General features: G+C 36.1%; 1 protein-coding gene across 1 annotated transcript in view; it reads left to right on the top strand.

Annotated features, from left to right (window-relative positions):
• LOC140516681 (WD repeat-containing protein 72-like) overlaps positions 1-15,463 on the top strand; it is a 96,606-nt gene that overhangs the window by 24,486 nt on the left and 56,657 nt on the right. Inside the window, 6 exon segments of the mRNA XM_072627668.1 lie at positions 138-312; positions 1,115-1,191; positions 3,942-4,061; positions 4,788-4,969; positions 5,323-5,419; positions 14,718-14,859. Of these exon segments, the coding sequence (XP_072483769.1) occupies positions 138-312; positions 1,115-1,191; positions 3,942-4,061; positions 4,788-4,969; positions 5,323-5,419; positions 14,718-14,859 (793 nt within the window).

Raw genomic sequence — 15,463 nt, forward strand, 5'->3', positions numbered from 1 at the left:
TATCTTGTGCCCCAAATATATACACAGACACATGCACGTGAGCATGCATGCACGCATGTGCGCGCGTGCACACACACACAAACACTTTGTGCCTCAATTGCATTAACTTTAAAAACAATTGGATTGTGTTTGAACAGTACTATCACTGCGCCTTTCGAATGACAGGAGATGGCTGGCTTTTGTGTTGTGGAGAATATCAAGATATTCTCATTATTGATGCCAAGACCTTGACAGTACTTCACACTTTTATATCCTCTCAATCTCCTGACTGGATCAACTGCATGTGCATTGTTCATTCCGTGAGGATTCAAGGTATATGTTTGGTACAGTGCATGAAGTAACCTGGGGCAGTGTAGACATATTATCACTGAAATGTCTTCATCGGTTGCATAGGAAAATATGCATACTGATGAATACTAGGTGAGGGGTATTTGATAAATTCAGATCACATCCTAATCAAGAACATTTGCTTGTGTTACCTGGTCAAGGGAGCAGCTTCCTTATGTGGGATTGACTCCTTTATAATGCAAAGAGCAGAGTAATTGTGAAAGGGCTAAGGAAAGATGGGGACAGCGAAATGAATGGCCCAAGACGTTGGAAAGAGATTGCATTGTAGATCCAGTCAGAAAAGACTGCCTCTTGTAAGCCAGTCCTGCTGGAGATGTTTCAGTAATGGCTGACAAGTATTTGCTAAAAATGACCAGTTTTCTTCTTTACTTTTCTTTTTTCTGAGGATATAGTGATGAAAGAACAGTTTAAGAGTTAAATTTGATATGTATTTTATGAGGCAAAAATGTAAGGTTCTTCTTCTAAAATAACTGCCTATACAGGGGAAGGGAGTTTGCTGATGACAGGACAATAGATCTAAAATTTGTTTTATATGCAAACATTTAAAAGGTTTGTTATTTTCTTTTAAATAAAAAGTAGAGTGTGTGTGTATATATGTATATATGTGTGTGCGTATATATATGCATACATATGTATATATCCATGTACGTGTGTGTGTGTGTAAATTGATACAGCTTTCCAAAGGAGATAGCCTATAGATAAGATGTCTTTTTTGTGACTGAGTTGCTCAGTGGTCAGCTCATATCTTTTTTTTTTTTTTTAACAGAGGATTCTCTCCTGGTGGTTTCTGTAACTGGAGATCTCAAAGTGTGGAATCTGTCCTCTTCCATAAGTAGCATTCAGGTCAGTTTTGTGGAATAATGTTTCTCATCTAAGAATTAGGCATTGGGAATATGAAAAGTGTAAGAATTTGTGGAGCTTTTTAGTGCTCTCCTTTTCTTGGTAGTTACATGTTAAAAGGTTTGTGTAAAAAGGGACCTGAGAGAGAAAAGAAGTAGGGGTGGAGGGAAAGGTCCCAGAAAGTATGCTAAAATCATCATCGCCTTACATTTTGTCATAAACATTTGCATATTTAGTAGTGGTGATGGGTTTGGTGTGGGATAGAGAAAGTATCGACAATAACTTTGGATCTCCTCTCTTCTTTTATTGATTATTTCTGGGTATTTTATTTTAACTTCATAGTCATTTTCGGATGAACCCCTTGCTGCTCATTGAACTTTCCCTTATAACAAGGAAAACAGTTAAGCAAAACCAAACCACAAAGCAACAAAGTTGACAGTGTATGTTACTGCCTGTGACTGTAGATCTGCAAATCCTCTACCTCACTATTAGGGGAAGTTCTCACATTCTTTTGAAGGAAATTTTTACTGTTGCTGAAGAATATCTTACTGGATTTGGCAAGAGATGAGGTAATGATATGTTTTAAGACATATTTATTTTTGAAGTTACTGCATTGAAACTGTAAGCAATGGTATCAGAGATATTCTAACATCTCCTCAAGAACATTAGCAATTACAGACTGCTGATGTGCTAAAGGATAGTTTTCTCTATTAGTTGAAGGAGTTGTTCTAAAAGAACAGTTGGTGGCACGGTGGATAGAGTTCCAGGTCTGGAGTTGGGAAGATTCATCTTTCTCAGTTCAAGTCTGGACTCAGATACTTACTAGCTGTATGACCCTGGGCAAGTCACTTAACCTGCTTGTCTCAGTTTTCTCATCTGCAAAATGAACTGGAGAAGGAAACAGCAAACCATTCCAATATCTTTGCCAAGAAAACCTCAAATGAGGCCACAGAGAATCGGATATGACTGAACAACAATTTCTTGTAAAGGTTTAGTTTCACCCTTAGTCCTCCCAATGTACTGTTCAATCCAGTGTTGCTGTCCTCCTTGCTGCTGCTCATAAAAGATACACCATCTCCTGATTGTGCATTTTCACAAGCCTGTGATTCCTTTCTCCTCATCTCTGTCTCCTGGCTTCCTTCAAGTTTCAGCTAAAATCCATTATTCTATAAGAAATCTTTCCTAGTAATTCTCCTTAATACTAGTGCCTTCCTTCTGTTGATTGTCTCCAATGTATCGTGTCTGTATCTTGTGTGTAAGTAGTTGTTTGCCGGTTGTCTTCCCCATTAGACTGAATTCTTCAAGAGAAGGAATTGTATTTTTGTCCACTTGCCCTTTCTTGTATCCCTGGTACTGAGTATGGTTCCTGGCATATAATAGGTGCTTAATAAATGCTTGTTGACTGTCTCATCCTAGGGAGTGCTTTTGACCTAGCTTGGACCTTTCTGGTTGTGAGAGATTCCAGAAATACTGAACCCAAAATAATATATATCATAACCACCAATCGATAAAAATTTATCGAGGACTAGGGATATAAGGCCAAAGAATGACATAGTCCCTGTTCACAAAGAGCTTGTATTCTAATAAGAGACAAGTACACATAAAAACATATATAGCATAAATATGAAGTGAATAAATACTGACATGTGAAGTAGTTAAATATAAATTAATTTGAGAAGAAGGGCATTAGTAACTTGGGAGATCAGGAAAAGTGTCATGCAGAAGATAGTGCTTGAACTATGGCTTAAAGGAAGATAGAGAGGATTCAGTGAGGAAGGATTCAGGAAGGAACACATCAGGAATGTGAGATATCCAGTGAAGAGACACAGAGATGAGATATAATGTTCTGAGTGTGATGAAGAGAAAGACTGGATGACAGAGTGCAAGCAGAAGAGGAATGCCTCCCGGAGGTATAAAAATATGTTTGAAGCAAGTTGTAAACAGTTTTCAAAGCTAAACAGAGGAGTTTATATTTAAACAAATATTTATTGAATGACTACTGTGTGTCAAATCAAGCTGGGAGGGGAAGACCCTCAGGGTTGCTGGCCAAAAGAGAAATAGTTACTATTGACATTCACTCTAAGCCAGGAGGGCCCAAAATACAGCCATTAAGTGGAGCTTGGTTAGGGAACTATTATGGTCCAATCTATGGGCTTCAGAGTGAACTGGGTTTAAGATTTTGTGAAAACAAAGGTAAAAGAGAGAGAGAGAGAGAGAGAGAGAGAAAGACAGTAAATCCCAAGCTAACTGGGTAGCTTCTGGCTATCAAAATTTACCTTCCTTTGGAAAGGGGAAGGAGAGGGAGAGGTGAATGGGTGTTTCCTCACTTTAACTGAGTACCTGAAAAGACCTTAGCTTAAAAGGGGCAGGGTTTCCCATTGCATCCTGGACCATCTCCAGTCATCCTGATTGATATCTGGTCACTGGGTCCAGATGGCTCTGGAGGAGAAAGTGAGGCTGGTGACCTTGCACAGCCCTCTCTCACTCAAATCAAAGTCAAGTGCAAGTCATATTATCATTTCCCTGATGTCATGGTCCTCTTAGAAAATGAAGGACAAACACAACATCTATATGTAAGGCACTCTAGTACACATGGAACACTCTTCATTTCTTTTTCAACTGATTTTGTGAGATACTTTTGAAGTCATAAGAAAGTGATGTGATCTGGTATAAATATGTTGGAAACATTTTATTATGTGTATTAACCTAAAGCATTACATGTTAGTACTGACATATGTCAACTTCTAATAAAGGAAAAGAAAGATATTCATGAAAAAGAATCCAAATCTCTGGACTCACCCAACTGCCGGACGATAAGATTTTGTACCTACACGGAAAGACTTCTGTTGGTGGTATTTGCCAAGCGTTGGCAGGTAGTGTGTGAACACAGTGAATTTCTTTGCTCTCATTATATTAAGAAGTAGATTACAATTTAAATACAGCACAAACCTTTTGGATTATTAATCTGGGGCTCTGGACAAACACTTTCTACTTTGCATCAGGTTTTCTTTTGTTTTTTTTTACACAACTTCTAGTTCCTATACTTTTGGTCTATGGATAATCATTCATGTTATAGTAGGGAGTTACTATATTTAGACAGAAGATTTTTTAAAAAATTGATGCCTCTGCTTGAGAATTTAAAGTAATATTGCCATGTTCTTGAAATAATTTATCTTTTTAAGGACTTCTATTTTTCACTACCTTATTATGTTAACATCCTCTTTTCCTATGAGTGCACTGAATGCCAAGATCACTGAGTTTCCAGCTTGTCCTGAGAGAAAAGTGAAAGTGTCACCCTTTGAAAATGCCCTCTTCATTTCAATATATGATATAGCTGAATCTATTAGAAATGATTTGGCTTTATAGAAGGCCACCCTGAAACAGGATCATAATTTAATCAAATCTACTGAACATTAAGTCTCAAGGAAAGACAATAGCTGAATGCCCACATTTGTAGTGAGTTGTTCTTTGTATGTCTATATGGATAAAATATAATGTGCACTTGAGACTTGCCCATAATTTAACCTAAACCATAATCACATTGATAGAAATGAGTACACATTGCTTACTGCTGATGGAAAGCATAGATTTTCTTTTAGGTTTATGATTCCTGTGATTTTTCCCTCCTGCTCACTCAAGTCAGTAAAAGCAGGGAGTTTTTTGCTGGTGGAGAGGTGCTTGCAGCTCACCGAATCATCATCTGGACAGAAGATGGTCACAGTTACATCTATCAGCTGCTGAACAGGTGGGCTCAGATGGGGACAGCACACATAATGTTCAGGTAGAAAATGAACTTTGGGAGGTTTATCATAGGAAAGTCCCTGCATGTTGCCCATGATCAAAAACCAGAACAAAACCGCTTTGGCACTCGAAGATTTACCCTAAGCTTGGTAGACTTCAGCCTTTGTATTAAACAGCAGGGGATGGAGGAATGAGATTAGCCATGTAGAACTTGTACAGCTGGTGCCGAGTTTTCAAAAAGAAGTCACTTGTAATAATTAACCTAACAGTTTCTAACAAAGTTTAGAAACGTAAGTGGTAAATCCTGGACCCAGAAAGTGAGGGGAGTGACACAAATATACTACAAACAAACAGATCTACATTTCTTTGAAACTTCTTTGTTTTTTCGCCCACTGGACTTTCAAAAAGTTTATATCCTGCTGATGGAAGAGCACTTCAAGAAACCATGTATCCTCATTTACTTTGCTCTACTTCTGTAAAAGAAAATAAGGTAATGGATGACAAAGAAAAGTGATTCATTCCTTAAAGTTCTTTGATTCAGTATTTTAGATAAGTAGCTGGCTTTGTCTGTTTCAGAATGAAGTGTTATGAAAAAGTTGGTTCAAACTATCAAAATAAACACTCTGATACTATTATTTTTAAGTAGCTTATATTTTCTACAAAGTTGCCATAAAAATTAAATTTCATTAAACATATTTTAAAAAATCAATATGATTCTCTTAATTGCTGTAAACTAGATGAAATTTTACTATTATCATAAGTTACAAGAATGATGGCATTAGCTCTTTACTCTTATGTAACACTTTAAAAGTGTCAAAGAACTTTCTACATTTTATCATAATAACATTCTGAAATAGTCAATAGATAGATAGTATACCCATTTTACACATGACAAAACTGAGGTTCATCTGTAATCATAAACTATTGTCAGAAGAGAGATCTGAACAAGTATTCTGATCCCAAGTCTAGCACTGTATTAACAGTAACAGAATAATGACCATTTATATAGTGTATTCTATATGTCAGGCACTGTGCTTTACAATTATTATCTCATCTGATCCTTACCACAATCCTGGAAAGTAGGCACTATTGTTAGCCCCATTTCATAGATGAGGAAACTGAGGCAAATAGTATTAAATGACTTGCCCAGGGCCACACACACCAAGGAAGTTTCTGAGACTCAATTTGAACTCTGGTCTTCCTGACTCTAGGCCTGGTGCCCTATCCACCGAGCCATCTATGTGCTGTAACATAATCATACCAAAATAATTCACTTACTAAATAGAAGGCATTATCAGATTTGCTAAAGGACATGCAAAAGTAAATGACAGTCCCTTGTCCTAAAGGAACTTACATTCTAAAAAACAAGTAATACAAAATATCTCACTGATGTATATAAAAGATGTCAGCAGAGACTCTGGTGCTTCTCAGGGTATATTAAATGATATTTCCATAGGTCTACAGTTTGGTCCTCAGTTTTTAAGGTTAGGGACCTTAATTTTATCAGTTCACTCAGAAGTGATCAGGCTTGGAGGGCCACTGATGCATGCTACCAAATACAGAAGAAATCCTAGTAAGCATGAATGCCAATTTATTAGATGACAGTGACAAATAGATCTGATGAACAGAGCAGATGTTTCTATTGCTATTTAGCACATTTGCTTCCCAGTAGGAAAGTCTACTTAAACAACCAAATTGAAATTGAAAGATTCACTGGTAACTATCAAGCTATGATAACCAGGCACACTCATTTCTATTCTACAGATCTGCCAAATGAACCAGATACTTCTCTAACCTGGTCAAGTCAGGAAACCCTTCCTCTTGTCTGATGTTGGTTAAACACTTGACTCTTTACTCTCTAATTCTCTTTTTTCCCACTGTTCATCAGTTATCAAATATATTATCACAATGCCTCCCCATGCAGGACTTGTTACCCAATTTAAAATTTAACTTTGGTTACATTTTAATCCTTATACTTCCTTCTATGGAGTCACCTTTAGCTCCTTGCTTTAAAAGAGCAAAACTATCTCATTCGGTAGGTTGTTTCTGTAGATATCTAACTTCATTCATTATGAGTTCATTCTTTCCACCACCACCCCCATCCCTAGCTGCAATGACTTTTACTGACTTGTAGAGAGTGACGTTTCTTTGTCTCCTCATACTTGGAGGGCAAACTTGGGGACCTTATTTGCAGTCTTTGGTCTGGTGTGTAATTATTACAACCATCCTCAAGCTTTCTAAAGATATTGAACTGGGTTATCAGTTAAACCCTAGAATACTTACTGCAAGAAAAATGAAATATTTTTGTATGATTGATATGACAACCAAGAGTACATGTTGCTATTTATTGGTTGATGGCATGCTTAATTAGTCAACCATAAATGTTGAGAAGTCAGACAATTGCTTCCTCTTAAATTTATTTGTGAAGTTTTATAGATAACTTTTTAAATAGGTGATTACAACAAAAAAATTGGAAAATGAAGGAATGTTTCAATTCAGGTATGGCAGTGGTGATTATTTTTAAATTATTTGAAAATGGCTACCAGAATGCTGTTTTGTATTCTATCTGGAAAAACAGAATTTTCGGTGTATAATTTGCCCAAAGCATTATTTAATTACTGCTTTTAATATCTTTCTTTCTCTTCATAACTAAAATATTCAGTGTAAAAAAAAAATGGCTTCAATGCTGTGCAGTTAAAATGCACTGGGAGTTCAAGAATTTTATTATTATGTTCATTATTTGATATTCTCTTATTTTTTTTAACTTTCAGAAAATAAAGGTCAGTAGGCAGCACCTTCCCCCTTACCTACCAGTTTACCACCTTGGAGACACCAGTCTCCCCAGTCATTCCACATTGCTGGTTTTTAAACTAAAAATTCTTCATTATGACAGTTATTTAGTTCAATACTTGGCTTCAGAGATCGTTGCTATGGCTTCAGATCACAAATGATCCTGAGTCTTGGCCATACTCGTTCATTTCTGCCCTTCTTCTGTAGCTATTGATCATGTCTTCATCCAAATCTTAATCAGAACACCCATCTAACACACTAGGTGGCTTTTTCTACTTTTCAAGCCATTGAATAAATAGCAAAGGAATACATGGTTGTTGTTCCATGTTGTTCCTTATTCTCATTTCATGTCCAGTCAGTTATTTTTCTGTTTATGTATGTGTTATGAAGTCCTATAGGCTGCTTTCCTGTGTAGTTCTTCATTCTTACTATATTGTAGCCCACATGTACAAATCACCTCATCATTATCCTTTGGTTCAAATTCCACTTTAATTTTTATGAAACTGTGGTATTCCATGAATCCCAACCTCACTGGGATTTCTGCAAAAAGAATATTTATGTTAAAAAGTTGAGTTTTTGTTTCAAGGAGAAGCTTGGGGTTTATAAAAAGTGTTGATGTTTTCCAAGGGAAATCTATCTCACACCTCTTTTCAATTCTCCGATCTATTTATTGTTCATTTGCAGTAGCTGTTTTAGTTTGTGTATTATGACAATCAATCAGCCAATCAGTATTAAATACCTATTATATGACTGGCACTCCTCTAAGCATAGGGAATATGAAAAGAAGCAAAAGACATTCCCTGCCCCCAAGGAGCTTACAATCTCATGGAGGAGACATCATTCAAACAAATATATACAAAGCAAAGTACATGGAGAACAAAAAGGTACTAATTAACAGAGGGAAGGCATTAGAATTAAAAGTTGTTGTGGCAAACTTCCAGTAAAAGATGGAATTTCATTTGTGAATTAAATGAAGTCAGGGAGATCAGTAGGTGGAGTGGATGAGGGAATAATATGGACAGATTATTATCTGCCTTGCACAAAATAGTGGAGTATAAATTGAGGTTATTCTAACACATTCCTCCATGTCCTCTGAAATTGAAGTTTTGCTGGAATTATTTTTCTTTCTTTTTTTTTTATTATTTTTTAATGTTTAACAATCACTGCCATACAATTGAGATTTTATCCCCCCCCACACCTACCCCCCACTACCCCCCTCCCTCCCCGCGACTGCATACAATTCTGTATAGGTTCTACATATACTTTCCTATTGAATATAGCTATACCAATTAAACTATCAGACAATTATTTTCTAGAGCTGGATAAAATAATATCAAAATTCATTTGGAAAAACAAAAGGTCCAGAATATCAAAGGGACTAATGAAAAGAAATGCTTGGGAAGGTGGCCTAGCGCTACCAGACCTCAAATTGTACTATAAAGCAGCAATTATCAAAACCACTTGGTATTGGCTAAGAAACAGAGAGGTAGACAAGTGGAATAGACTTGGCACTCAAGAGGCGCAGTAGGCAAGGAATATAGCAACCTTCTGTTTGATAAACCCAAGGACCCCAGCTTCTGGGATAAGAACTCATTGTTTGACAAAAATTGCTGGGAAAACTGGATAACAGTGTGGCGGAAATTAGGCATAGACCCATACCTGACACCGTACACAAGAATAAAGTCCAAATGGGTACATGATTTAGGTATAAAGATTGATACCATGAATAAACTGGAGAATCAAGGAATAGTGTATTTATCAGATTTATGGAGAAGGGAAGAATTCTTTACTAAAGGATAGAAAGCATTATGAAATGCAAAATGGATAACTTTGATTACATTAAACTGAGAAGTTTTTGCACAACCAAACCCAATGCAACCAAAATCCGGAGGGATGTAGTAAATTGGGAAAGAATTTTTACAGCTAAGCTCGGGGATAAAGGCCTCATTTCTAGAATATATAGAGAACTGACTGAAATGTTTAATCATACAAGTCATTCCCCAATTGATAAATGGTCAAAGGATATGAACAGGCAATTTTCAGAGGAAGAAATTGAAGATATCTATAATCATATGAAAAAAATGCTCTAAATCACTATTGATTAGAGAGATGCAAATCAAAACAACTCTGAGGTACCACATCACACCTATAAGATTGGCAAACATGACAGAACAAGAAAATGATAAATGCTGGAGAGGATGTGGGAGAGTTGGAACACTAATTCATTGTTGGTGGAGCTGCAAGCGCATCCAACCATTCTGGAGAGCAATTTGGAACTATGCTCAAAGGGCTACAAAAATGTGCATACCCTTTGACCCAGCAATATCGCTACTAGGACTGTATCCCCAAGAGATCATAAAAATGGGAAAGGGTCCCACATGTAGAAAAATATTTATAGCAGCACTCTTTGTACTTGCCAAAAACTGGAAGTCAAGGGGATGTCCATCAATTGGGGAATGGCTGAATGAATTATGGTATATGAATGTAATGGAGTACTATTGTGCCATAAGAAATGATGAACAAGACTTCAGAGAGGCCTGGAAGGACTTCTATGACCTGATGCTGAGTGAAAGGAGCAGAACCAGGAGAACTTTGTGCACAGCAACGACCACAGTGTGCGAGAGTTTTTTCTGGTAGACTTGGAATTTCGTAATAACACAAGAACTTCTTAAAAAAAAAAAAAATCCCAGTGGTGGTTCTCAAGGCAAAATGCCTTCCACACTCAGAGAAAGAAATACGGAAGTCATTTGCAGAATGTAGCAGATCATGTTTGTGTATGTGTATGTGTTTGTGTATCATGTTGTGATTTGTTATATGATTTCTTTCATTTATTTTAGTCTGACTACATAGCATGGAATTATTTTTCTGTGGATCATTTTGTAAATACTTAGTCGTGCTACCACAATACCAGATAACCAAACGTTGCATGAAATTATGTTTCCTGTTGCTTTTGGGCTCATGGCACAGTCAGCTCTGCTAATGCCATTATTTGCATGTACAAGAAGAAGCTGGAAGTTAGCCTCTCATTTATTGTGGGTTTCATCTTTTGGTTTTGTTTGTGTTGAAAGTATCTTATTTCTATTGAAAATGTATACATTTTTTATTTTGAGAATGTCAAATTTGACATAATTAAGTTCCTCAAATAGTATACTTTCCCTTTGGTCATTGGACAAAGATCTCACATTTGAAGTACCTACAATTAATGTTTAAGTCAAAATGTGACTCTTAGAGTTGTATTCTTTTTTTTTTGGCGTTCTGCTACTATTACCTCAAAAGTAGAAGATGGTTACATAGAACGAGGGCCATTTTGTATTTTTCTTTTGTTTCATTGTTTGCCATGCCCAAAGGGGTAGATGTCTAGTGATAAGCATATCCTTGGCTTGCCCTCATGGAGCAGACACAGTTTGTTGCCAGTTTATAATCAAAGCCTTTTCTCATTCTTTGCTTATCCACCTTTTGGTAATCTAAATAAGGTCACCTTCATACTGTGAGGCTTTGGAGTAGGACTTTGTGAAAGTCAGAGATACCAAGATGTTAACTGTCATATTAACTGTTATCTCCTGATGTATTCCCTGCCTTCCCATTCTCATTTTTCTAAGAGTTCCATCTTCCTTCAAAAAAAAAAAAATCAGACTCAGGAGGAGAAAAAGCAGTATAGTACAGGGAAATTAACAGTGGGTTTGGGACATAAAGGGGGCAACTAGGTGATGTAATAGAATGCTGGACCTGGAGTCAGGAAGACTTATCTTCCTGAGATTAAATCTGGCCTCAGACACTACCTATGGGACTGGTTAAGTCACTTTATTCTCTTTGCCTCAGTTTCCTTTTCTGTAATCTGGAAAAGGAAATAGCAAACACTCCAGTATCTTTGTCAAGAAAACCCCAGATGGGGTCACAAAGAATCAGACACAACTGAAAAACAACTGAATGGCAGCAATTATCATATAAGAACTTGGCTTCAAATCCAAGATCTGCTCTTAAACTATCTATGTAACTAAAAGAAAGTTTATTTTACTTTTTGTGCTCTCAATAAATTCATTTGTAAAATGAGCTTATTAGATGCATAATTTCAAAGGTAGCTTAGAAATAACTCCAGATCTGTGATTCTGTGTTTTAAGAAACATTCTTTTATGGCACCGAACTCTCTGCTGTATAATATCAATTAAGTACACATAGTTCCTGCCCTAGTGTTTGGAAGAAAGAGGTCAGTGGAACTGAAATGAATGAAAATGCAGTAGATCTTCAGAGAGCAAAAGAAAAACGCTGAAAAGGGCATTTCTTCTATACAGAATTGCAGTTGCATACAAATTAACTGAGACAAAGTAAAATAATTAAATTTATTGACATACAAAAGATCTTACTGCTTATTCTTTCTTAAAAACTTTTTAAATATGTAACAGACTTTTGGTATAGTCACTTGCTTTATATGACATTAGGTGGAGTTCACAATTTTAATAATCTTTAATTCTTCATTATGAAATTCCACTTTCATCACATTGTATATTAAATATACTTTTGACATCAGTACAAGTTCCAAGTCTAGTCTTGAGTATATGCAGCCTACACTTTTCCTTTTTGGAAAAAAAATATTTTCATTGGTATTTTTTGTTTTTACGTTGTCTGCAATTCTATCTGTAATTTTTTCTCCAGGAGTGCCATTCTATATAAGAAAGAATTTAGAATAAAAGTGGGGGGGGAGGGGGACCATCAAATCAGTCAGCAATTTTTTAAAAAAATCATTATGTCCTATAATTGTTTTTGTTTTTGTTTTTGTTTTTACCTCTCACAAAGAAGTTTACTTTATCAGGCAAATTCCCAGCCTATTAAAGCATTTTTATTTCCATTTCTAAAATTTCTTAACCTTTTGCCATGTGTTGAATTGCATAAAGTTGTATTATAGTATTCTCTATTTGGGAATTCCTGTAATTCTAGAATGATTTTACTTTTCAATATGTTACTGTGTGTACCAGAATTCATCATTCCTTCAATGAGGATAAGATTTCCAGATCTGGGAAGTGAAAAGTCCCCAAAGCAATTTGGGGGATGCAGGATCATAAAAATATAAAATATAAAACTAGTCCTATGAAAAAGTCCAGATCTTGGAGACTTACCTGGATTTTTTATGCCAAAATTTTTGACTTACCCTTTAAAATAGGATCAACTTCACCACCTTTTCTATGTCTTTCCAATCTTCAGCATTGCAGTCTTTGTGCTATCCTGATCTTTCTTTCCCTTCTTCATAGCAGCAGTTAGCAATGTTTTAAAAAATTACACACAATATTCTTTCAACTTTGAAAAGCTTGTATGTCATGGTAGAGGCATCCATCAGTAACAGCCTCTTCAGCTGCCAGGTTCCTCTGAAAGTCTTTGCTTATTTTCTAAGGATTAATTGGGCTGTTCTGCAACTATAGTTTGTCACTTCTTAGTTTTGCTTTTTATTTTCAAGCATATTTTCTTTTTGTTGCAACTGTTCCTGTTTTACTGTGGGCCTGACTGATCTTTGAAATGCTTGAATAGCTGCTACAATATCTCTAACACTCATTGAAGTGTGCTCATTAATGAGGATGCTCATTAAAAGTTATAACTTTTCCATGTTTCTATGGAGCAATATCAATTCAGTAAAACCATAGAATTAAAAAAAAGCAACAAAAGGGGCAATGAAATGTATATGACATGAAAACCAACAGTCAGTTGATAGAGAACTAACTCAAATTGGGGAAGCCACATGAATGCAACTTTATCTTGTCTAGGTCAGAAAAACCCCAAAATCACATGACCATTGCTATCACAAAATGAAACCAAATAAAAATTATTGTTTGTCCTAAGCAATTCACATAACAGTGTGCTTCATATTGCCAAATGAAATAGATCTCTCATCAGTTTGGCAAACTGCTGAAAGATCCTCAATAAGAGTTCTCCTAGTTTCAACACCTAGCATATGTCTGGCACATAGTAGATACTCAGTAAATGCCTAATGACTAGTTCACTGATAGATACATAGATTGCAGAATTTTGTCTGCCTTCCCAGATTTATATCTTACTTCCTTCTCTTCCGTTTTCTCAAAATCACATTCTCCTTCTTTTGACAATTATATTTATTTTATAGGTACTTTTTAGTAGTAGGTTGACTCTGTAAAGAAGCCATCATATATCTGACAAGTGTAAATCTGAGTTGGAAAGCAATCATGTTTTCAATTTTCAGATTTTTTGCCTTTTATTTAACAAAAAAATTCATCTTTATAATCATTTTAAAATTTCACAAATTTAAAAATTATCCCTACTTGGTGGCAGGAATTAATGAAGGTAATTTGCTGGGGTGGAAAGAAGTGGATTTGGGTGGATTGGGAGCATTTGGTTTTATTCTTGGCCCTACTAAACCCCTGTCTTTGGATTTACAGTAATGTAAAGTGAATTAGTTGACTCTAACCTAGCTTATTAGTCTGTAGTAGAAGGGCTAGATAGGTATAATGCAAATACAAATGAGAATATTAGATGAACCAGGAAAATAGTTGAGATCATTACAAGATCCTGAAGTACCTTGGGAATCATCCAGGAAAGATTATGTTGGATAACAGAATTAATTGATTTAGTTTACCTTTTGAATTTCTTTCAACTCAGGTTCAGAAAAGGTCATCTTTCATGGAAGGTCATAGAACATTTGACCTGTAAGGGGCTATTAAGGTCATTCAACCTAAGCCTTTGAGTACTCCCTGGGCAAATGTTATATTTAGGATATTTTCTCTCCTTTTTGAAAACACTGAAAACTACCTAGTGACCGAATCTAATTGCACAGTGCCCAGAGTTTCCTTTAAAGCTGGTCACTTCCTTGTTTCCATTCCAGATTAAGGTTAGAGACTTGAAGAGAGTGAGGCATTTATACAAGAAGGTTAATCTGTGTGTTAACCTTTTCCTTTTTCTTTTATTCCCCATTCATCACAACCATTTTCCAGTCTTTGTCTTCTCCCTTGTATGTAAAATTTTGAATTATTTTGATACAGAGCTATCCATTTGTTATGGGCTATCTCAATGAACGGAAGGAACCTTTCTATAAAGTCCTCTTCTCAGGAGAAATGTCTGGAAGAATCACTTTGTGGCATATCCCTGATGTTCCAGTATCAAAGTTTGATGGTTCCCCCAAAGGTAAAAAAAAAGTTATTCCATTTGCCAAATGTGTGCTGTGTCTGGGGAAAACTTCTGGATCTTTCTATTTGACTCTGAAAGTGAGAGGAGAAGATTGGGTGGTAGTATGATGCAGAGGGAGAGTGATTTTACTTATCCAAGCTTAGCTTGGCATAGTATAATAGATCAGTAGGGATAACACTGAATTTGGACTCAGGAAGACCTGTTTCAAATTCCACCTCAGCTGTATGACCATGGACAAGTTTGACTTACTTCTCTTAGCCTCAGTTTCCTTATTTGTAAAACAAAGAGGTTGGACTTGAAGACGCAACTATGACATTATTTTGAATTTGAATTGAATATTTGAAGAAGCAACTACAACATTAGGAAGAGTCCTGATTTTGATATCCAAGGATTTTGGTTCAAATGTAGGTTCTGCTACTTATGACCTATATGTACTTAGGCAAGTCACTTCATTTCTGGGTCTTAGTTTCCTTAAATGTATAATGAGGGAGGTTGGACTAGACAATAGTTTGGGCACCTCCCCCCCGTCCAACTATAAATTTATGATGTATGATCATGAGGTTCTTAAAGGTCTCTGGGACTTTCGCAAGCCTTATTTAAA

The sequence above is a fragment of the Notamacropus eugenii genome, chromosome Y, assembly GCF_028372415.1.
Source record: "Notamacropus eugenii isolate mMacEug1 chromosome Y, mMacEug1.pri_v2, whole genome shotgun sequence".
In the NCBI taxonomy this organism is placed as follows: Eukaryota; Metazoa; Chordata; class Mammalia; order Diprotodontia; family Macropodidae; genus Notamacropus; species Notamacropus eugenii.